This window comes from Chelon labrosus (assembly GCF_963514085.1).
Source record: "Chelon labrosus genome assembly, chromosome: 15".
Classification (NCBI taxonomy): Eukaryota; Metazoa; Chordata; class Actinopteri; order Mugiliformes; family Mugilidae; genus Chelon; species Chelon labrosus.
Window position 1 is genome coordinate 4,703,872 of NC_140348.1, and position 24,485 is coordinate 4,728,356.

Here is a 24,485-nt window from a genome sequence, read left to right on the forward strand (position 1 = left end):
TTCCCAAAGCTTAATAAAACTGTGACTATATTGAAGAATTCTCAGATCTTGCCTTCCTCTTTCTCTTAATAAATTATTTATATTATGTGAGAATTTTTCACTGTATCTCGTCAGTCAGTCGTGTGAGCATCAATATTTCTTTTCCATCGGAGATCACTGAGCTCTGACTGGAGGATGTTCCACCTGGTTGTAAATCAATGTTAGGGCTAAGTGTTACAGGCAGCTTTTTTGGGGCGGAGTGGGGGGGTGGATGGGGGATCTGAAGCCCTGCTGATTTTCAGTTTCCTTCCAGAGGGTTTAAGATGTGTTTCTACAAGATGGATGAGGTGGACATCTGTGTCTCTGCATGTGTTTTACATGCGTACTGTCGCGACAGCAGTAACAGAAACTGTGACATTTATGTCATTCAGTTGTCTTTTACCTGTGGAGGGGAGGAAGAAGAAGTTTTCATTTCTCCCTGCTTAACTTTGACAACCCAGGAAGTGGAGACGCGTCCAGACTGCAAAATATTAGTCCTGGGCTGCTCAATGTCAGTGAACAGAAAGGAGACAAGTAACAGCAGGGACGAAAGACAGCTAGAAAGTGAGAAGCAGAGATCGCTCTGGTGTCTTTCCAGAGATCCCTTTTCCAAAAAAACGTTTGAAATCCCTTGTGGGGTACACTCTGTTCTTTTCAAATAAACCGGTCATGTTGCTGCAAAAAAACACAACATGTACTTTTCGTGCGCACAGGTGAAGGATCTCAGAAAGGGCAACACAAGTTGGACTCGGTGCTGTAAAAGTTTAATGGCAGGGTTAAAACGCAGCTGAGAACAAGCAACACGGATGTCAAACATACAATGGGACATCAAAAATTTAAATATCACATATAAACATACTGCATTTTAAAATAAGCTGGATCACCCACTTGAGGCCAGAAACAAAAAGCCTGGACAGGGTTGTTGTGATCTTTCTTTCTGTTGCCAGTGAAAAGCCAAGCACCCGCCGCACTGTTAACAAGCTGCAGGCAGGGAACAGAAGACTGGCTAATAGCCATACATGCCGAGCTACAACGACCTCCTCCAGACCACAAGAGGATATTATAAGAAGAATGGTAAAAAGAAAGATAGAAAATTACCACAATAACAATATCTGCAGTCACCTAAATAGATTCAGTCTGTAAATGGGCAAATAAAGCTATCCAAGTAATAGAGGAAAGGACCGTGACCAGCCAAGAGAACATGCTTACTCGAGCACGACAGACCTGCATAAATAAAGGCTTTATCCACCATCAGCAGTCTGCGACTCTGGCACATGAAAATTCTAATGCTCAGGGCCGTGAAGCAATTGGTGCAGAATCCTGCTCCTGTCTGTCTGCATCCCCTGATCGCTTTTTGTGCTCGTTATGTCATTCCTCTCATTTCTCCAGTCCTGTCAGTCTCAGCAGCTCATGGCATACAAAAGGATATATGATATAAAAAGCATACTGTAGTTAGTATCAGAGTCTCGTCTACACTGGATCAACCCAAGCTCAGTCTGGAAATGTCAGGGGAAGATATGATATAACAAAAGAAAAGATAATGCTTTATAAGATCAGTTATGGCAAGACAAACTCTAGTTAGTTAAGATTAGGTTAGATTAAAATTGCTACGTAACCCAAATGAACGTCAAAAAAGTTTGCAAATGCTACAACTTGATAAATGTGACTCTGTGATGAAAGTTATTTTTATGGAGCCTTTAAATGACAGCGTCCTTAAACCTGCCAACAGCTAAATGATTTATTGAAGAGGTTCATTTTGCCTACTTAAATACTTATATTTCACTGTTTCTTTTTAAAAGGCTAAATGATTGATTATTTCACAGTTAATAATCTGATTTTAAACTTGAGGAAATTAACTTCAGTAATAAAATAATTCAAATCAACCTATCTAAAACTGAGATGTGTCTGACTTGTGAGTTTATTTTCAAGCAGCGTCAAGCCTGGAAGCCAACTCGACTTCCCCTGCCAACAGTTTTTTTTTTTGTTTTGTTTTTAATGGAAACCTGATCCTGAGTCTCTCTGTTGAGAACTGATGATGCTCAGGCACAATCCGGGCCAGTGAAATTGTTTGGTCATCAGTTTTGTGCAATAAAATCCAGATGGCGTGTTACCAGACTCATTTTTGATAAGTGAATATGTACAGTAGCTGTCGAGTTCTGGATTCTACTAATCAGAACCTATGGATCAGAAATGTATATGCTGGAGTGTTAGCTTGTAGCAGAAAACTAGTCCTTCACAATCAATCATCTAAAATCTGGCACCGAGTCAACCTTGAGCCAAATCTAATGTGCTGCCACTAAACATTAAAGTTTACTGCCCTCAAACTAGAGGCCACAGTTTAATTCATAATTGTACAAATTTAACACAACTGAATAAACCTACCCCTAATATCTGCAACAGACCTTGACAGTGTCAGTGCCTGCCAGCAGTCTGGCTCGTCCATATGTCCAAAACATTAGAGAGAAATCCTTGAATGACTCACAAAGCCGGCACTGGTTGTCACTGAAATGAAAGGGTGAGATATCGCTTATACTTGCAGTACGTTGCCTTCATGGAGTATAAAACATCATATCCAAGATTTATTCATGCACAAGCGATTATTTGGATGATTTTGCAGGGGAGTCGAGCCTCGGGGAGTTATTAAACTTGACCAAAATTTGAGGCTGAAGGTTGAGATTACAGACGCTCTATAAGAGAGAGCCAGTAGCAATAGATATGCACGTGTTGGAGTACTGCCAAGTGCATTTTTGTGTCCACTGTTTCTGTTTGTATGTCATGAACCCAGCAGGCAGATTTAAGCCCTCTTGCCAGGGCTCAGCATGCCTGAGAGACACTCTGTTTAAATGCCAACTTACTCTGTCAACAGACTATAGTCACATTGCACTCTAATTGTTAGGGAGTATTTTTGACTTTTGCATGCTTCATTTCATAGCTGTGCATTGTTTATTTATTTTTTTTAATGAAAGCTGGGGACTCTATAATATACATTTGTTATAGAGGTATTTTGAATATATGGTGGCTGCAAACACATCTTCTACATGACTACACACAAAAGTGTCACAGCAGGACCTCGATATTTCTGATGCAACCACCTTTAGTATGAAATATTAATTCTATTTTTCAATAACGTTGCTGTGAATAAGAAACTAGCCGGACTCTGCGGGGCAGAAGTAGAAGTTTGAAGTGAGAATAAATAGAAGACGTGACCTCGTAGCCCCACAGATTGAACATGAACATGCTTTCCCTCTCTCAAGCCGTATGATTTATTCACATCAAGAGAGTGTGTTTGTGCATATAGGAGGAGTATGTCCAAACAAGGATTTAGGAGGTTAGGAGGAAGACAGAAGACCTCCCTGACCGTGGCATGATATTTATGATTAACTGCAAGCTGAGCGTGCTGTATGCATATGCGACTTGTTAATCTTTATCATAAATTGAATGTATTCCCACTAAAGCTATTGAACTAAATTTCATATACACTGATATGTAAGTTCACACTAAACAAAGTTCAGTTTGTAGCGATAAAAGACTCCAAAATCAGTAGAATCTCTGACTGACCTGCCCATCCGTCCCCAGCCCGTGATATTTTTTCCGCTAGGAAATAACTCAACTGTTTGTGTGGATCAGCTGCTTCTCCAGTGCCGCAGGCGGCTTCTCTTTCAGCTGCACCAGTCATACTGTATGCTGTAAATCGCATGTCGACTGACAGCTGTCGTAAAAGTTTTTTTTTTCCTTTTTTTTCTGAATGGGGGTGAACGTCGTTATTTCCCTCCAGATTGAGTGAAACTCATGTCTGTGCTCACAGTTGGAAAAATTATGCGTTCAGTTCACAGTTCACAAAAATATGAAAGGCGTTCATACACATCAAGTCTTCCTAAGGTATAATTTCAAATGATGGAAGTTTTTGCCTTCATCGGACATGAGCATCTCACCAACTGTATTTCTATTTGTCAACCATAAACTTTCCTTCAAATTCTGAAGTTTCAGAAGCTTCCTATAGTGTAGCAAGCGAGATCATGAATAAAGAGAGGGAGCGGTGTTTGCAGTGAATCAGAGGAAATCAAATGTTTTCTCACACGGTGGTTACATTCTAATGCACCAACAGACACACCCACACTTTGACACGATGAGATGCACTGCTGCTTGTTTGGACTATTGCCCAAATGTTGCACCCCAGCTCTGTGAGTCTAAATCCACCTAGCTTGGGCTTGGACGCTCACACATTTTTGGCTTGCATTAAAAAACTGGAGATAATGTTCGGTTCTAGGCAGGAGGATCTGATGAAAAGGTGCTACTGGTTGCACTGTGGCAAGTAATTCTGGAGCTTCATATATCTAATCAGATATCCTACTGCACCTCTTCTCTCTCCTCTCTCTCCTATTTGGCCTCCCCACATCTCTACTTCACCTATTCCCACCCCCGTATATTTCTTTCTCTCTATCTGTCTGCCTTCCTTTTCAGCAAACCTCAGAGCACTCTTGTGGCACAACCTCCAGCTCCCTCTAACAATATAATTATAGTCAGTGAGCTAATCTTGTGGTGCACTCTGATTAGAGGCATCAAAAAATCACTGGCCCCCCATACACACACATAACTTATGACACTGATGAGAAGGAGAAGAAAAGACAGAAACAACATCTGCATCATCTGTTAACTTTAAGGATGATAAGGACAATGAATGTTTATGCAATACCTGTTGGACACAGCAGCTGAAATGCTTAAGTGGTGCTTAAGTAATGCTTCATGTGGTCTTGAATTAGCAACACTGTCCCTCACTGACTGCTGTCAGGATGCCCTTGAGCAAGATGCAGTGGCAGCAGTCATGTTTCCATGAAGCTGAAGTGGTAGTGGTTTCATTCTGCAGCTACTAGCGGTAATTTCCTGAGCAGTGATTATTATTTTTCCCACTAAAGTAGCCATTCAAACCCATCTGCAGTAAAGCTTTGTCTCAATCACTTAATGTAAAACCCCTACACCTGTCATCTCTGTGGTTTTCCAAGGTCTGGGCCTCGCTAAATAAAACTTGATTGATCGCCTATTAATGTATCTGAAGGCAACTATGATTTACTTGTTCGGAACAAACAAGACAGCTTCCATTTTTCTCCACTAATGGTGTCCCCCTGCACCATAACTCTTCTTGTCTCCATGTATTCATGCTCCATTACATGTGGCATCCATTTCAAAAGCAGTGTCTGGTGTCTATCGGACCATTACTCGATGTGGTAGAGCTGATAAAATGAGCTGAAAGGCTGTGCGGTAACTAAGAATAACAAGCACTGCTGGAGAGTTGTAAATAGGTGTTTGATTATTGTAAATGGGTTTTGAGTTGTTATGTTAAGTTTTATTTGGTTTATTTATTACAAAAGTAATTACATGTACACTTGAAAGAATCTCTAAGGCAGATACAAAAAAAGCAGCAGAGAGCCGTAGCAACGCAGATGGTTGTTTGATGATTTAAAATGGCTGTTTGGGTGCTGCAATCAACAATGTTAGAAATTAAAAGTGGGGAAGTACAAATCTCAAAACCATGTTTAATTCTGTGTATTAACTCTCTCTCTCTGTGAATATGGACTCTGGGATCTCAGCAGATAAACGCACAAATGCACAAAAGACCAATTTTTTCTTCCTCGTCCTTGGTCTGTGTCACACACATACACACACACACAGAAAGATGTGTACATGATCTGTGACTTTATTTCCCAAGAGTCTCTTGTTCATACATTAATGTGGCTTCTTCCTTTGTTTTGTTTTTCCACAGAGAGCAAAGAGGTGTACAAGAGGCAGGTGCTGTCAATCACATCCATCGCCATGGCGATCAGCCTCCTGGGAACACTGTGTATGGCCCTCTACTGCCGCAACAAGTGAGAAGATAAACATGCATCCTTAAATCCTTACATATATACTACATATCACAACCACTGTTCTTATGTACATTTTATGAATTATCACTTCAACTTTTCCCGCTAGTCAGGGCACGGTTAGTATTTTACAACCTTTCCATCTTTGCAGTTGATCTGGGATTTAAGCAACAACAGCTGTAAACAAACCCCCAGGTTAACCCAACATGTTGAGAAACACACAAGACACACAAGAAGAACTTGAGCAAAATACCTGTTGTAAATTTTCATTACAAAATGAATGTAGCTGTGCATCACTGTGTCCTGAAATGACACTGCTGCACAACTAAACCGCAGCAGCAAATACATTTTGAAAGAAGCTTAATTGCAGCATTTTAGATTGAATGTAAAAAATGAATGTAGGCACATATGTTAATACTGATCAGATCTTACTGCAAATTGATTTAGCACCTGCAGCACTCAGTTAAGTTTATACAGAAAGATACAGAAAAAGCACACAAAGTCCAAATAAGTAGAAGATAAGATAACTTGGTGGAAAACCAAGTTAAATAAAAGGCTGAATATATACAGTATATACTGACATTCATGAATATCATGAATAATCACAAACTCCAATACAAGTATTGCTCTTAAAAAATAGTATTGCACCAAAATTACATGAGTTTGAAAAGAGAGATGTGATTAAGAAGAAGAGAATTACACAGGATAAAGTGATCAGATGATAAATAGGTATAGACAGATGTGTACACAGGGGGTTAGGACTGTGCTGGGTCTTTTGCCTTGCTCTCAGATGGACTGCATTTTTCCAACCATGCACAGGTGTGACAAATGCAATTTTCTCTTGACTGTAGTATACTGACAAGTACATTAACTGCAGTGACATGTTATTTCACCCCAAACATCTGTCTTCTTTACTTTCTTTTAAACTGAAAGTTTCTCCAAATTTTTTAATACGTTAAAATTTTGCAGATGACGTTCATGATCACGTCTGGCACAGGTCCTTCGGTGAGCAACATGTATTTGGTAATAAGCCTTGTTGGATGTGGGTTGACCGAAGGCCCAAGGAGACATATTGTTAATTTGGTGAAGGCTGATGCAACGTGTTGAGGCATCAGACGTCTCGAATGAATCCCCCGACTGGGTATTTGCTGCAGTTTGTAAAGCTCATTACATGCGCACACATATTCATAGCCTATTATCAGCCAAAGGTCAGCTCATGTGGTTCATGCACTCCTGCACTCTCCTTCCTGTCCCTCTCTTCCTATTTCAAATTTCTGTAGGGCAGAAGTTAATATGTGTGCATAGTAATTGGTATATGAAAGACCTTACCTATGTCCCCGGGTGTGAGAATCTCAACAGGATGGGTCAAACATCCGGTATGTACAGTAACGGCAGTCTGTCATTCAGATTACATGGACCATGGAGCAGGCTGTTATAGATGGCACTGTAATTCCATAGGCTTTCCTCTCTAATATAATGATGTGAGTGAGCGAGCAGCATAATCGGATCAAGGATGATGGACAGGCACTTTCAATGAATCCGTAATTGAGTCGGGGGAACTTGCTTGCTCAATAAAGAAGATGCATTCAGATCAGGAGGAAGTGCTCATGCAAATCGGAGCGACCTGAATAACGATAAAGTCAAAGGTTTTCTCTCACACAGAGAAAGAAAGAGCCTGATGAAAATACAGCCTAATGAAAGACAAATGATTCGTCACTTCATGCTGTGGTCATTGCTCTTTAAAGGGCAGCATGCTGGAGTGAGAGTGTGTTTGGATAGAGACATTTTCTCCTTTTCTCCAACACTGAAGTGCTGATTTTATACTTTTTATATGTTTTTGTTAAAGCTTTAATCATCCATCTGTGTTCTAAAAGGTTTACATTTAACGGTTCACAACAAGCTATGGAATGATATTGAGTCCATTCTTAATCTGTGCTACACATGGTCTAATACAATGTTAAATTGTGTACACCCGATCTGTGTACACCCGATCTTTGACAGGTGCCAGCTTGCCCCTGCTGATGTCCCATACGTTACGGTCTTGCCCATCTCTGTGGAATTATCGTTCCAATATAAATATAAAACACTATTGCAGGTACTCCAGGTCTCTCTTGATCCAGTTGCATCAGTAGCGCTTTTGGTATAATACCTGTCACCGAAACGATGCAGAGGATTGAGGCAGACCTCGTAGGCTTCCTGACTCTATTAGCTAGATGGCTCATATTACGTCATTGGGATTCTCCTTCTCCTCCATGCTATGCAGCTGGGATCAGAGATGTTCTTCATTTCATTTAATTGAAATAGATTAAATGTACTATGCTGGGGTCCATGGATAAGTTTCATAAACCATGCCAACCACTTTTTCACTTTAGCGAAACCCTACAGTTCTAGACCCTACCTCAGTAGGGTAGGGTCAGAGGCGAGGGTGAGAGATATAGCCTCAGATATGTATTTATTTCCTTTTTGTCAGTTCACCTACTTTTTGAATAAACCCCTGAGTTTTTGATCACCCAACACTAACAGTGATATGTTTTGTATTGGAGAGGGCTTAGATACATTTACATTCCTTCTCTACTACTGGTTTCTGTACCGTAAAAGCCATTTCCTCTTATATAAATATCAGACACTTCAATAAAAGTAGTTTGGGGAAAAAAAAAACACATTTAACAGTCTTTCAGAGCTGCACAAAATGTCCAGTTCCAACTTTTTTGAGATTTTGTCTTCTTCAGTATTTGCGCATGTCAGTTGCAATATAATTCATGGCTAATTTATGATTAGATGTAGGCAATTAAAATATAAAGATTAATTGGTGGTGACCAAAGGTAACCTGGGGTCAGTTTGGCTTGAAAGACACTGCTAAGCTCCACATGCATCAAGTCCCTCTCCACTCAGAAATGCATTTATTGTCACTCAACTATGATGTTTGACCTTTGCTGAGCAGAATGATGTACTGTACACGATGTACACACTGTTCCAACATCTACTGAAGTGGTTTTCACAGCACTTGGTGAGCAAGACTTCTTATTTTTTTGTTTTTTACACTACAACCAGTATGCAGCTTCCGTCATGCTGAGCCAGTCTCCACTTCACGGAGGACTTTGAAATGAAAATCATTCGCACATGGTTAGATGCTGGGTTTTTTTTTCAGTAGGGGAGACAAAATTGAAGCAATCTAAAAAATTTGAAAAACCTTATTATGAATACATTATCACTCAAAGCAATTCACATGTGCTGGCCAGATGGCTAAATGGGATTTTAAACTAGTGCCTGCATTGGCACCAAACATTGGATGCAAACTGTGGTATGAAGAAACTGTCTATTATGGACATAATCCTTAGATAATCTGTTCTCAGTCATATGAAAGAATATTGAAGAAGATTAAAATGCGAAACCCCATAACTTAGCATTGTTAACATTAAAATTTATAATGGTACACAGGTTCTCCCTTTTTAGTTGTTGTCTTATATGTAGGGCCAAGAGATGAGGACTCATAAACTTTAGTCAAAAAGTGGTCGGACCACAGGTATCAGTCCTAAACTCAGCAAACAAATCTGATAAGGGAGTAGACAAAATTCAGGTAAACACTAGAAACCATAAGACTAATCACAAAGATCGATTGATACGTTTGTCATGAGAAGCAAAGACAAACTGGCAGAGAATGGCCACAGACCAAATACACAGAAAAAGGACAGCAGGTGGACTGAGGTCAGAGCAAGCAGTCAGGAAGGAGAGACACTTGGCCAGGAGGAAGGAATCTGGACTGACATCAGACGTTGGAGACAGAACACATTAATGGCTGGAGCAGTTCTCACAGCTACAGGAAGTCAGGTCGGTTACAGAAAGTTGGAGATGTTGGAGGACACTGACATGGTTCAAATAAGTCTGACAGTATGTGTCGGCTTGTTTACCATATTCCCCAAACAGCTCGGAGCAGTTAGTGTTGAAATAACAAAGCAAAACTTTCTGCATTGTTCAAACAGCGGGAGATGCGAGATGATATGTGATACGTTTCTGAACAAACATAAAGGGTTGAATGTTTGTTTTGATCACAGCAAAAGCATATGCTTCCGTCATAAAGAGCTAGCAGCCCCCCTTTTCTCTGCCGCAGCATCAAATAAACAGCCGGATTGTGAAAAGGCTTAAGACGAGATAATGGATCTTTCATATTTAGCAAATGCTTTTCCAAAAGTAGTGCGTACCAAATGTCGCAGCCTTCTTCGAAGAAAATGTAATTAAAGTGCCACAGGAGAGGATAAGGGCTTACCATGAGCCTGTTTGTAAACACTTCATTACATTGCTGTCATTCAGCAGCGGGTCTCGGAGGCGGGAACTGTAAAGGCTTCATCGGCTGTATCTGATAATGAGCATACCTCTGGCACGACACAGTGAAGTCGTGATACAAGGGTTTTGTGCATTTTCCTCCAGGTCAGTATAACTACACACGCTTGGGGAACCAGTTTCTGTGATAATTAAGCACAAATAATGTACACTGGTCAGCATCTTTTAGACGTATTGAAGTAATCAGATTACCTCCTTCTGCTGCACGAGGTCTAATTATTCCACTTCCTCTGACATGATTATCTCCAGACTTATTTGTCATGGAGTCAGCTCTGCGCCTGTGGAAGATTAGGGTCAAACTAATTAGTTTGCCAGTCAATGACTTTGGTCCTTCTGTGTATTTGCAGTACATATTACAAAGAATTCTGATTCAGCCTGAAAGCCAAAATCAGGGAAATGAATAGTTTGGACTCTAAATCTCCTTAGAGAAGTTATTAAATGGAGCCAAGCTGCATCATATTGACTGGAATATTCTTTTTTTTATTATTATTATTTTTAAGTCTTTGAAAAGGAGCAATTAAGAAGCAGTATTACCTGAGGTAGCTCACTTTCAGTGGTACCTGAGGTAGCTCACTTTCTTCCTATCTTGCATCCTCAGGGGCATAGAGCTGGTGGAATGCAATCCTCCTCGACCACAGTTTCATGTTTTAAAATTTGTTGGTGGATGTAAATTAATAGAAAGTAGATTCTCCCTGGTGTCCTTCATAAGAACAAGACTGGACATTTGATAAAGCGGGGCGTATATATATATTAAACTTGGTTATGTGTCAGGTAGCTTTTTATGAGAACACTAAAGTCTAACTGAAAGGCTTTGGTCTGTAATGAACCCCACTTTTTCAATTTGAGATTCAATATTATAACTGCTGTGGCACGTCAAAACTATTGGAATGACAGCTGGAGTCAAATGGCTGGAGACAAGAACTACACAGTTTGTTGCAGACTGCTCACATGTTAAGTAGAGCATTTCATCCGTGATATTTACTTTTCAACAGACAACATTTTTTTAAACTTGTTATAATTAGTTGTTTGTCCCAAAGCTCCTGTTTGGAATTAATTAGACCAAAATTACAGAGTTGCTGCGAGTGAGACATGGCTTATCTCATGATGTAGCCTGCAAAAGCTAATTACTGCAAAACACTGAGGAATGCAATACAGGTTTTATTAGTGAAGTTCCGGGCCTAATGAAACGAAAAAATAGGAACCGACGGCTTTTTAGGTGAAAGCAGCCAAGGAAGGTTAAAGGCTTTTGACTGATGTGCAAGTGTCAGACTTACAGCAGCAGATTTAAACCAAATTCTATAACAGATATGACCTGAAAATTGACAGTTAAGATACTAAAGACTGGCAACAGTTGAATTGTTAAAAAGACTTAATTTCCCAGATGGACATAAAAAAGTGGCATCTGTTTACGTGGAATTGAATCGGCTCTTAATAACTGTTTACATATTGTACCGGGCTGAATCATGTATCAAGAGGCACAATAAACAACTGGAGAGAGAGATACTCAACCCCTACTAGTAGCTAACAAAATGCACACTTGTTTGCATGTTTGCGGCCTCCAAAGGATTCATTTAGCTGACAGTGGCCAAAGCTCTCCTGACATCCGACATGTGCTTTCCTTTGTGTTTAGGAGACGCAGAGAGAAGCTCCAGGCCCACCTGAAGGAGAGTCGCAGTTTGAAAAGCTACACTGCCAATTCACATAATGCCCTGGATGCCAAGATGAGGGCCCCCAACACCAACCTGCAAATGCATGAGGTGAGTGATGCTGTTTGTTTTTTTTCGTATTAACTTTCTTTAAAAGTATTTTCTGTGTCTGATGCTCATATATGTGCATATACAAGTCTCAAAAGAAGCATTTCTTATATCATTTCTAAAGACGTTCTATTTACAGCATATAGATCTGATTCTGCTAAGAAAACAAACCCTACCACATTCAGTTACTGCTACTGTGACGATATTGGATGTGGCATTGCTGTGCTTCACTTGTATTGCATCTAATTTAGTGGAGTTGAAAAAGAGAACATTCAGCACATGTTGGAAAACAGAACTGTTCACAAACTTAAGATTTATATGGTAAATGGTAAATGGCCTTGCTTTTATATAGCGCTTTTCTACCTATTGGTACTAAAAGCGCTTTACAGTCATAGACACATCTACCCGTTGGCTCACACAAGCACACACACATTCACACACCAGCTCCACGCACTAGGAGCAACTGGGGGTTCAGTGTCTTGCTCAAGGACACTTCGGCATGTGGCACATTCCGGGGATCGAACCGCTAACCCTCTGGTTCGTGGACAACCCGCTCTACCTACTGAGCCACAAATTATGCTCTTTAATATGTGCAAGTCAATTTTTGCTGGAGTTTTTCAAACCTCTGAGATTGTTCATTTTAGCCTCAGAGTTGGGGAACTGTTACTGACTCAACTTGGGAATGTTTAGTTTTTTTTTTTTTTTAAGTAGCCTGGGGCTTAAGGGGTTAGTTGTTTTTCCAACCAATACCATTACTTGGCATTAACACAAGCCAACAAAGCAACATAAATCTTTATCTGAAGCCAACAGACGTTCAAAATGAGATACCTGGGAGCAGTGTCCCTGAAGGTATTATCTCAGAGCAGACACATACTGCACACACTGTATGTGTCCCCGACCCCTCTGAGAATTATCATTAAATTCATAACCCCTGCACTTTCTGGCTGCATATGAATCAGTATGTATGCCCGTCTCTACCTGGCCACTTGCATCAGTCTCACAGGTCTATGGGAGAGCAGTCGTTCAGTGGTTTGGGAGCTCGCTGCTGGTTGGCAGTGTCATTCATCATCTTCTCAGTGCTCTGGTGTCATCACATGTCTCCCAGTTGTGCGTCTCGGAGTAGCTGCCATGGAAAATGTTACCTTAATTTGAAAGTCACTTGTGGGAGATTGTATGTGTGTACTGGTGCACCAATATGCATAAATTAGCTTTTTTGAATGTGTTTATCACATTAGATGCCAATCTAATGTACACATGTGTGACATGAAGCTTTATTGGATAATTTTTATGTTTTCTCTAGGGATATGGAGCACATGTACTGTGGGCCTATACACAAAGGTCTCTCGATCCATCATAAACACATTAAAAATACACAAGATGGATAAATCACTGAGGGGGAGCAGCACAGGAATCCATATATCCACTGAGAAACCCAGTTCACACGAGGTAGAGATAATTACAATTCATGCAGGCAGTTCATGATACAGCTGACAGATTCTACCTGATTTGTTATTGCAAAAAAATAAACCTAGATTGTTGCCTGGAGAAAAAAATAAATAAATTGCTAAAAGAAAATATGTTCTCTATCACTGACAAAGGAGGAAGATGTGTGACACTGAAATAATGGTGGAAAGAATTAGAAAATCACAGTCTAAGGTTGAACCGCAGAAAAAATGGACGACACGTCTCCACTTCCTCCCACTGGCTAAGCTGACGCGTCTTGCGATTTTGTAGCCAAAGTCTGAGCAGTACTGTGATAGCGGAGCCATGTTATTGATGACTCGTCCATACATCCACCAGATTCACTGACATTTGCATTTAGCTAATACGCCGCTCTGCTCTACCTCCACCAGTTACAAAGAAATGTTGAATTAAAGACTCCACTTATTTACATCCTGTTTTTATAGCGTCAAATAATTAAAACGAAACTTCTCAGAAAAACTGACACTTAAACATGCAACGGCGTTATATTAACTACTTACAATGATGGAAACCATCCTTGAACAACATGTATTTCACGTGTAATATAGTGTTAAGGTTTGGCCTAAGTCCCATCCACTAACATGGAGGAGGTGGAGTTAGGACCTATGCTGCAGCCAATCACCAGAAGGAGCTCTACTTTCTTTGGCTTCACTTTTGAGGTTAATTTTTCTACAGTCTATGGGATCGACATGTCCAGAATACACATTTGACTTTGACACCAAGGACCACAGTTTCCTGTCAACAGCGTTGACATTATATAGGTGGATGAATGTTGAAAGTTTGCTGAAGAGCAGTGTCCATCTTAGCAGTGTCTGACTCCACCAACTCAGTTAATTCAAGAACAGTCAAAGGTGGGGTTTGAGTGGAGCGAATGACACCATGGTAGACAGCAATCGTCTATCACTGAAAGTAGCCACACTCTTAATTATACATAACTTTAATTGATATGAGTAAAACAGAGCAGTTATATAACAATTCCCTGTTACATTTTTCATCATTTGAAATATTAGCTGTTATGTCCATAACAGTTTTTGTACCAGGCTTTCAAGACGTTGATTTCCGGTGTTCAGTTGGACATTTTAACATGGACGTCAATGCTGATTTTGAGTAACTGCACTTTTTGGCATTTAACTTTGACTTCAATTTTCAATTTGCTAGTTTTATACAAAACTATAAATCCATATTAAACAAAAATAGTTGCACATTTTATAAAAATATGCTAAGTTACGCTAACTGGCTAATGTCATCAAAGTGTTTTCTGATTAGAGAAACACATTTTTGTAACTGGCAGACGCAAAGGCACTAACGCGACTTATTTATTTATTCAGTCATTCATTTTTTTTGTTTCTTTCTCTTGTACTGGTCCCTCATGGGGAAATTATTCTCTACATTTAACATATGCATTTGTACACACGAAGGGTAATGAGCACACTTTGAGCATGTTTATATTTTGTTCATTTATGAGGAAACTATACATATTAAGCATATCTGGATATCTGCAGAATCAGTCCCAGCAATCATCTACAGTCATATTCATATATCAAGTGATCCTGTGTAATCCCCGTCTCAAGGTCCACAGTATTCGTGTTTAACATATACTGTAAATCATATGTTTGGCAAATGATCAACTGTAGAAAGCCCAGGTGAAAAGTAAAATAATTTAATGCCCAACATAAATCAACATGTCACAGGGGTAAAACTGCCTGAATGAACTAGGACCGCACAGAGCCTGTCGATTTTAATCTCAAGCCCACAGAATTTAAAGCACAGGGGCATTTTTGCCTGAGGCTCTCTGCTTGAGTTTCAGTTCACAAGGGGTTCATATGTCTAAGATGTAGCTTGGAGACACAACCAACCAGGGCTTGAAAGTAATCTGTAAAATCAGGAGTTGTCTGTGAAGATGGTGTGTCAGGTGTGTCTCCTCGAATTAACCTCAAGCTGAGTGGTCTGTCGAGGACAAACAAACTGGCTTCCCAAACTTAACACCAAGATCAAGGGAACGGCAGCAGTCCAGCCTTCCTCTCAGATTTGGCATAATTACACTGCACAGAATGAGTGCAGAAAAGGAGTCAATATTATTCTCTAAACGTATCATTTACATTTCACACAAATCACTGGAATCGTTCAGCCATTAGAAGTACATCATATTTCATTTCAATTCCCACCTAAATGTCACAGAGAATACCTGCAAACAAATGCAAATAGATTTCTGTGTTTATCAACCCAACAAGAGAGAACCCATAAAAAAACAAATCAGTTATTGATCGACAAGAGTTAAATAACATTATTTGCTGTTACTTTTTGCCTGTGTATCTTCTTATATCACTTTTTTATGAGAAGAATGTTCACTTCCCTTCTTCTGTCAGCTTGGAGCTTTGTCCAAACTTTAAATGGGTCACTGTACTTTAACACTTCCTTTCAGCTTGGTAATATCTTTTCATAACTTTCCAAATCAGTTTAGGTTTTATGTTTTTTTCCTTGACGTTTTAATTCTTTCTAATGGATGTGAATTTGGCTGGCACAGTATTAAGTATAGTGTATATCAAAATGTTCTTGGAGTCGTCCTTTAATCCACCCAACAGCAGTTATTATTTTGGATTTAAGGGTTACAATAGTTCACCATCATACATGCATATTTGTCACTGATTTAGTTTCTTTTAAATATTATTTGCACACACGTTACAAATTGAGCCACTCGTGCTGCAGCTAACATTGCAGACTGTCTCCAAAAGCTGCACTTTAATTATAATTGTTCAATTAAGTGTCACATGTCGCCTCAGGACTGAACCCGTAGCTTAGTTCATCGGTGGCACAGAGGTTAGCCCTGCTGCATTCCAGCGAGAAGATTCAACGTCTGACAGACTTCTGACTCATCCACTTTCTGCATAACGCTCTTGACAGACTTCATTTTATAGTTCTGCCTAATGAGACAAATTTTTATCGCCTAGCCTTGGGAGCAAAAGGTGAAAAACTTTTCACAATAAACAGCAGGAAACACGTCAACGTAAACCTTAGTCTTAAACTTGAAAAATGTGTGTTTTTATCATTTAAGGAATAATGCCAGTCGGACTGTTTCACACCCAGACACACTGAGAAAAGTAGATTAACCGGGGTTAAACTGCTCTCCTGTGTCTGTGCAGCACACGCTCTGCCACGTTACTCCTATTTTAAAATCCTAACACTGGTTATCTGTTGGTTATAGAAATCATTTTAAGACATTGAGTTTCACTGACCTGGTTAGAACATAACTGCATGTGCCTGCACATTGAATAGTCTGTGAAAAGGTTTGAAGGCAAAATGTTGAGACTTCCATGCAACCTTTTCTTTTAATAAAATATAAAAACAAACATTAAGGCACATTCTATGATGTCTGTATCCATCTGGCCAAAACATCTTATCTGTTAAGTCTGGCTGTCCTGATATTGGAGGTCAATCATAGTTTGGAGAGTTTCAGTAATCTATGAAAAGCACTGAGTAATAGCTAATGACGTATCAGTGTGATAAATACATAGAAGACTCGTTTTTGTAGTCTTGTTAGTTTTTGGCAATAAACTCTTCTGACTGTTTTTGTGTCTTGGTTGGTGAGGATTTTCTCCTATATAAGGAACACTTTATTATTATTTTGCATATTTGATTATCTTTTCTTATTATGCCCAGAATAGTAGACTCTGCCAGGATGCAAAAATAATATTGTATGATTTGCACTAAAAAAGATTTCAAATTAATCATTTTGCTTTTATTTGAATAATTGCTCTGTTAACACAGGCTCCCGAATAACAGTTGATTGTTTACTGACTCCCCAAAATGTATCGTTGAGAAAAATAACAAAGCTTGTATTTAGTATATAAATGCTGCTTTTAAACCTTGTGTTTTTTGTACTTATTTATTTTCTACAAGAGTCTTTGGGGAACTTGCATGCAAATGAATTGCATTTGTTTATTTTGTGCCTACGCACCCAGAGTCGCATTGATTTCTGTCTGCAGGCAATCAATTACCAAATATACTGAACACAGAGCAAGAAGCATGGGGTCAATGGAGTTTTAGGAGCATGTACGCACACAAAAGAGTCAAACCCAGCGGGCTGTTTTAGGCTGAATTTCTGCTAGTCATTTAATTTCAGTCCTCACCACACGGCCCTGGTTTGATTTTACCGTGTGCCTCAGCTGGATTCTTAAATTTTTGTTGCATTTAGGGACACATGCTTAGAGATAAACACATGATATGATCGTGTGGGTCATGACAAAGGCAGCAGAACAATCCAGCAGTGGTCGACGATAGAAAATGAACACTTCTGATTATCACTGCAGGGCCCTTTGTTGGAAGTATTTGATTAAGCAGTGAACTAAAGAGCAGCTCTGAGTCAGTCGGTCTTTCTCTATCAATCAGGTTTTACCACCCTATCATGAATTCATCAGCTGTTCCACAGAGTCTGCCTGTCATTGCCATATAATTAAAAGTGCTCTGTCTCTATCATGAACAGGACTGTACTCTGAGCCTGCTCTCCTAAGCGTAGGTCAGAGACTAGAGAGTGTAGAGCTATGTGTGTTTATAATGCTGTAAAGCTGTTATTGATGCCAGCATCTCTGCACAAATCATAAAAATCATCTCCCGTTCTGTCCGGATAGTCTTTCAGTGTTGAAAAACGCATCGCTAGAGGCATATGGTGTGTATTAGTCTCTATCTAAGAGATTAAAACATCCTTTACAGTGCATACACACATACAAACACACACACACATATCCATTAATATAAGCCATTACATGCACCCTTTGCACCACAAATGTCCAGGCTCGGCATGCAGCCACTGTCAAAGAGATGATTACTTTTGCCGCTTGTATCTGCTCACGTTTATGGAGCTAAAGATTTTCTTTGCCTGCAGCTGTGCAAGAAAATATTACATTTATATTGATGACCTCTATAAACAGTCAGTATTGCTGGATGACGCATGCGCTCAGTTCCCAGTTTTTCCTCAGGCAATCTTTCTTAAGCCTAAATCTATTTTCAAGCTGAAACAAAATGGACGCAGAACCACACAGTGTCAGCATTAACAGGATAGAGGCACTTTTCTGTCCTTGAGCTGGTAAGCAGAAGCAGTGCTCCACTATCCTTCTTTCTGTCTCGCTGTAAAAGGTATGGACATTCCTTCAGGTCTGACAATCTATTTCTTCTTAATGGTAAAAAGACTAAGAGCATATCTAAGCTTGAAAGGATCTGTTTCTGTTTCACTAATTGTGGCCTATGTTCTTAGGTCGCATGCCTAATTTTGCACTGTTAAAAGTTTGGATTCATATTTAATCACAGGCTGAGAAATGAACAGCTTGGATGCTTGTGGCGTCAGAACACCAGAGAGTAAAGGAGATGAAAGCTCAGACTGTGATGCAACAGGATGATGTTGGCTTTAAGTCATCATTCCTTGGAATACATCGGATTTCCCTTAAATGAATGTATTCTATTTTAGTTCTTATTTATCATACAAGATTATGCAGTGGAAGATTTGGTATTGCAATCCCATAAAGTTGGTGCACTTGCAAGATTTAGATCAACGCAGCAGAGGCTGAGACGTTCTGATTGGATGACACTAAAAAACATGGGAGCCAGCATTTCTTGTAAAAGTAAAGTAAATGAATTAGAAAAATAACAATACAGAGGGCACTAATGAGTGAAATGGATGCAGATGAGCAGAAAGGTATAGAAGATCAGGTGATGCAATGAGAGGATAAGTGAGGTCGGTAACAGTGGCTTGGTCTGAAACCACAGAATTTTAGAAGCAGGGAAACAGGCAACCAGACCAAATGAAAGTCAAGATGCCAAATTGTGACACAATTTCCATGATGCAAATCAAGGGCAGCTTTTTATCATTCCATTCCACCGCAATAATCATTTTTAAAACTGGAAAGCTCCCTCACCAACCACACAAGATAAGAAAACCTTTATTTATTCCACAGTGGGGAAATTAGCTACAAAAAAATAAGTTTACACCAAGCAGGGGATGGTTTCGATCCATCGACCTCTGGCTTTTAGGCTCAGCATGTTTCAACTGTGCCACTTTGCCAAAAGAACAGCCCAAGTACAGAGAAAACAGAGAAAACTGCCCTTTATGTGTCTGTAATCATTTGCGTGTCTCTTTAATATGAGACATAATTGTGTTTTTTTGGATATTTCTGTCTTATTGTGCTAAATATTGTCCTGCAATGTGTGCTGCCCAGTCAGGATTCATAAAAAAATTTGACCAGTCTTAAATTTGTGAAGATGAAAACCCCTTATTTAAATGCCATTTCATTTCTACTGGGCTTTTCACGATGAAGATTAAGGGGTGTTTTTTTTCTTCGGAGGTGAGGTCAGCATCAAACTTCATGAAAGAAAAAACGTATCTCGGAGATGAACGTTTAAAAATAAAATTCCGAAGTTTTAAGATTTTAGATAACTTTTGAGAAGCTTCTAAAAAGCCTGCTCTCTGGTCTTCTAATTACCTGCTTCAGTTGAGATGGAAGTCTATAAATACTGTACTGTAAATTCAGCTTGCATAAGAAAGTATGTCATAAGTACAAATTAGCTTCCAAATGTCTGAATGGTCACATAACCAAGGCTGCATGTGTGATGCTAATGAGGCTGGTGTCCTGCAGAGGAGTCCTCTTAAGGGATTGTGACAACCTTGTTAGTCAGACATCAAGAAAAAGAAACTTTCTGTAAAGAAAAGACATAAAAAGTACTTTGGAGCCAAAAAATTCACAACAATTAATCACTTGTACCTTAAAAGTCCAGAAGTCGCTGTCTAGACGATGGCGAGATAATGCTGAGGAGAGAAAAACTGTCAGTTCAAGATAGATGCAAAACACAGATAGGCTAGATGCGTAGCAGATAAGAAATCAAACCAGCATCCTTTGCATCTTTAAGGCTTTTAAAGTTTAAAGCCCAAAACACGTTCATGTTGCCCTGTGTTCTTTTAAGGAGTTCACTACAGGTCTTGGCTGCCGTGTGTCTGAGTAAGATTGCCTTGTCAAGCGTATTGTGAAGAGCAAAATCAAAGTACTGCTTTGTTTCATTGCTTGTTAGTTTCTCCAGAGATGGTCCTGAGTGTAAAGGGAGTTAAAAGACAGACCCTGGCATGAGAGACACGAGAAGGAAAGATGGAAGGAGAGGAAACAAAGGAAGGATCAGCGTGGATGAAAAGAAGATTCAACGGGGATAGAAAGCAATAAAGTAGAAGATATACAGCAGTATTATGGGAAAAAATGATTTTCTGAACAAAATGAAGGCCATGTGATAAATCTGAAAGCACTAAGGTGACTTGTTGAGGAGGCCACCATAACCAATCAACTCAAAACAGTATAAGTGGATGTAGAGGAGCATTAAACGATGATCGAAGTTAATTCTCCCTTTCATCCAACAATTTCTTGGCACTGTACGAAGAAACGCAGAGTTTAATTGCACAGATCCTCTAATCAGCTCTGTGATAAATGCAGACTTTGAAAGGGCTCATTAATAATTCATCTCATGGTATTTCTGCCATGTTTGATACAGATGCAAAGCATAAAAGAAATAGGACAGAGAACTTTACTGATATGAAAATAATGTGCATGAATATATCACACTAAGGGCAAGTCACTTTGAACAATTTGAGTGTGTGAAATATATGTCTTCAGCTCATGGGTGAAGTGTGAGCATATGATTGTCTATTAAATGCTGACGTGACTGTATCCATAAGATTATACTAATTTCTGAGGATCTTTTGGCAATGGATATTTTATTCATGCTGTCCCTAAGTAATGTCACTGGGCTATTATCAAGATATCAGTGGAAATTAAATGACATTCAAATGAAGCAGACTTTGTCTTCAAAAACTAGTCAAACATATGTGCCTACTATCCACACTCCCGATTTGTTGGAATTCCTGGTCCGTGGTTCTATTTTGCGACTTCTTTAAAGCAGGCGTCAGAGTGTGAAGCAGTGAGCCACGAGGCTGCATTGTGAGAAACTAGCCGTCACCCTGGCAGTTAACATTAACAGTGGACGCTTTGCTAAATTAGCTGGATCGTTAGGTAGCCGTTTGTCACTGCAATTTGTCAAAGCAGTCGCTACAGATTTAGCAATCACTGGCTCCTGTGACGTCGCCTCCCTTCATTGTTGCTTGAAGAGTTGGGACACAACCAGAAGCCTTTGTAGTCTTGATTTTATCACGCTATCAGCAGCCTCCCACTGTTCTCAACACGGTATAATATACCTCAATCGCTAAAAAGGCCGGAATGCTGTTGAGAAAGGTGAAAGAAGGCATAAATAGATGTAAATTGACTCCGTTTGGACTCTGAAAATCAGCTCCTAGAATCAAGGCAATAGGCTGTCCCCGTCTTGAGGCTCTGTGTGTGAGGATGATGGGGGAGGTTCACAGAGAGATCTTAATATATCCTGCTTAAGGAGGAGGAAAAGTTTCAGTCGAGGTTGAAACTTTATATTTCATGATGTAAAAATATATGTGTGACCATCTGAAGGAGCTAAGTGTTGTTTTGTGTTTTATTCTCAAGTACTGCAAGCGGCCCTCCCAGCCTCGCCAGGGAAGTGTCCGTGAGTCCAGCTTCGCACAGTGCAGCATCACCGCCACGCCACCCAGCAGCACGAGAGGCCCAGCAAAACATCACAGGTATGAAATTTGGTTGCACACGCATGCACGCGTAATGCTAGCCTGGAGATGCAGCTACCCCTCTTCACTGCAGGAAACTGCACATTATACCAACAATGAGCAACTTCACTGTCCTTTCCTGTAATCAGCACGGACTCAGTGAAGAGAGAAATTGAATTATCCATATTACGGTGCAGCCAGAGCTAATTGCTGATTTACTGAAGAATGATAGTAATTATAATTGAAGCTATAAACACGTTAATAAGCATATCTATAACAGCCGTGAACACACAGGAGATGGGACAGAGATAAAATAGGAAGCCCGTGAGCTAGACGTGGAAATCCTGGCAAGCCTTTTCCTCACACTGTGCGTTGAAGTTGGCTGGGTTTTGGCATGTTCATCAGCATCACAATCCAACACACATACACAAGTGCCTTCTTCTGACAGAGTCGGAATTCACATCGTTGCCAAGGCTGGATTTTCTGTTACAATACACATGAGCAAACACAGAGCTGAGCCAAAAAGTGAGGAAGAAGGTCCCACACATAGGGTTTGATTTGTTTTTGTAGTCTTAGTTATATATATCAATAAATAAATTTCAAAACCTTTGCCCCTGTCCCAGGTTTTGTTTTTGCCTGTGTGTGAGAAAGAGTGAAAAGACAGTAATTTGAGATTGAATTTTTTTAACCCTAACCCCAGAGGAAAATCAGTTAAAATGCAAGCATAAAGCTTTTTTTTTTACATCCTTATTCAGCTAAAGGCGTTCACCTGACAGCCTCTCAGCAGCACACCCATGGTTTTCTACCTGTTACTCCAACTCCTGGAGCAGCTGGAGGTTAATCGCTCCTTTTTAAAGAAGATCCAGGCAGTAGTTGAGAGGAGATTTCCCCAGACTAACCAGAAATACGATCAGACAACCCTCCAACCACAAAGTCCACTTCTTTGACCTTTTGGCTAAACTCCTGCAAGACTTTCCTCCCTCCTTTTCTCTCCATTCCATTGTCTCTCTATGAAGAGCAGCAATGTTGATCATAAGATTACTTAGCTGGCAGTCTGTTGCTCTTACCACAAATGACATCCTTAGTGGGTGATCTGGGTTTATTTGTTGCAGTCGCATCAGCTTAGGCAGATATTTGGACACGACTGTCAGGATAGGAGAGAGTACTGGGATAGCACAGTCCAGAACAGCCAGAAAAATCACCAGTTGCCAAGACTAATTCTGTGTTGCAGAAATATCTAATTTGCAGGCCTTTATGGAAACTGTGCCAACACTATTAAGAGATTGACTATATGCTTGCAGTGGTTATGGCTAAAGAGCCTGTTTTTAGACGCAAAGCTATTCCTCAAAACAACAGAGCTTAATACAAATGAGGCCTTGAAGTATTATTTTGGGCAAACATTTTAAACCTATACCTAAAAATATCAGAGCAGGATGACTGGAGGAATTTGCTATTTCTGTAAAACGTATTAACACTCTGGCTCCAAAATCTCTTTGGATAAATTGCATGTAGTGCAGAAGAACTGGTTCATCAAAGCTCCACAAATCAACCGTTTTCTTCAAATATGAGTAAATATCCAGATGTCCTGTTCATGAAACTACTATTCTGCATGTCATGTAAACTTTTTGGGATCTCAGGAACGTCACTTGCATTTTCACAAGAGGAGCTTATGATCACTTGTTATCTGATCACTGTGTGCAAAAACACCCTTTCTGATTATTGAATAGAAAGTTTGGTAAAGCTCTTTGACAGCGGTCACATGTGGATACAAACATATGTTTCTTTAAACTGCTCACCAGACGTCTTTACATCTTTATGGCTCTAAAACAATTGAAAAACAGATCCATAGAAAACCTACTTGATACTGAATAACTGAAGTCTAAGGCCTAATGGAGAGATGTTTAATTCCATGCAATGTGATTTGCATTTGACCTAAATCTGGAGGAAATACCAGTAGCAGCAGCAGCATAGTTAACTGGCTTAAAAACATACCTTTTCTTCCTGAGATGATAGTCATGTGATATGAACCAGGCCAATAACTGGCTAGTTTCGGGCTGTCTGTGATAGCCTGTGTTTCTGCAGCAGGCCTTGTAAAAAGCTTTTCCGCTAATCCAGCTCATTGTGTCGGCGAGGGAGTGCATTGATGAAAGAGATCTTTCTGACTGGTGGTTCACCTTAGAGAGCCAGTGCATGAGAAGAGAAACAGAAGTGACCAGACAAAGACAAGACAAAGTTTAAAGGTCACACAGAAGACTCTATTTTCATCTTATCTAAACATTGAAATATGCATGATTCAAGAGAGACCCAGTCTGTACAAAGGCTTCCTAGCCTTCCAGCTAACAGTAGCTCTTCAGTTTGCCCCTTTTGAATAATGAATACAGACTACTGCCACCGGCTGGTATGAAGAGCTATTTCCTTTAA

At 39.8% G+C, this 24,485-nt stretch overlaps 1 protein-coding gene across 1 annotated transcript in view; it reads left to right on the top strand.

Moving 5' to 3' along the window:
- Positions 1-24,485, top strand: part of nrg3a (neuregulin 3a) — a gene marked incomplete at both ends in the record, with an annotated part of 320,736 nt that overhangs the window by 289,855 nt on the left and 6,396 nt on the right. Inside the window, 3 exons of the mRNA XM_084561855.1 lie at positions 5,777-5,879; positions 11,845-11,971; positions 21,970-22,085. Of these exons, the coding sequence (XP_084417981.1) occupies positions 5,777-5,879; positions 11,845-11,971; positions 21,970-22,085 (346 nt within the window). The remainder of the gene's footprint in view (positions 1-5,776; positions 5,880-11,844; positions 11,972-21,969; positions 22,086-24,485) is intronic.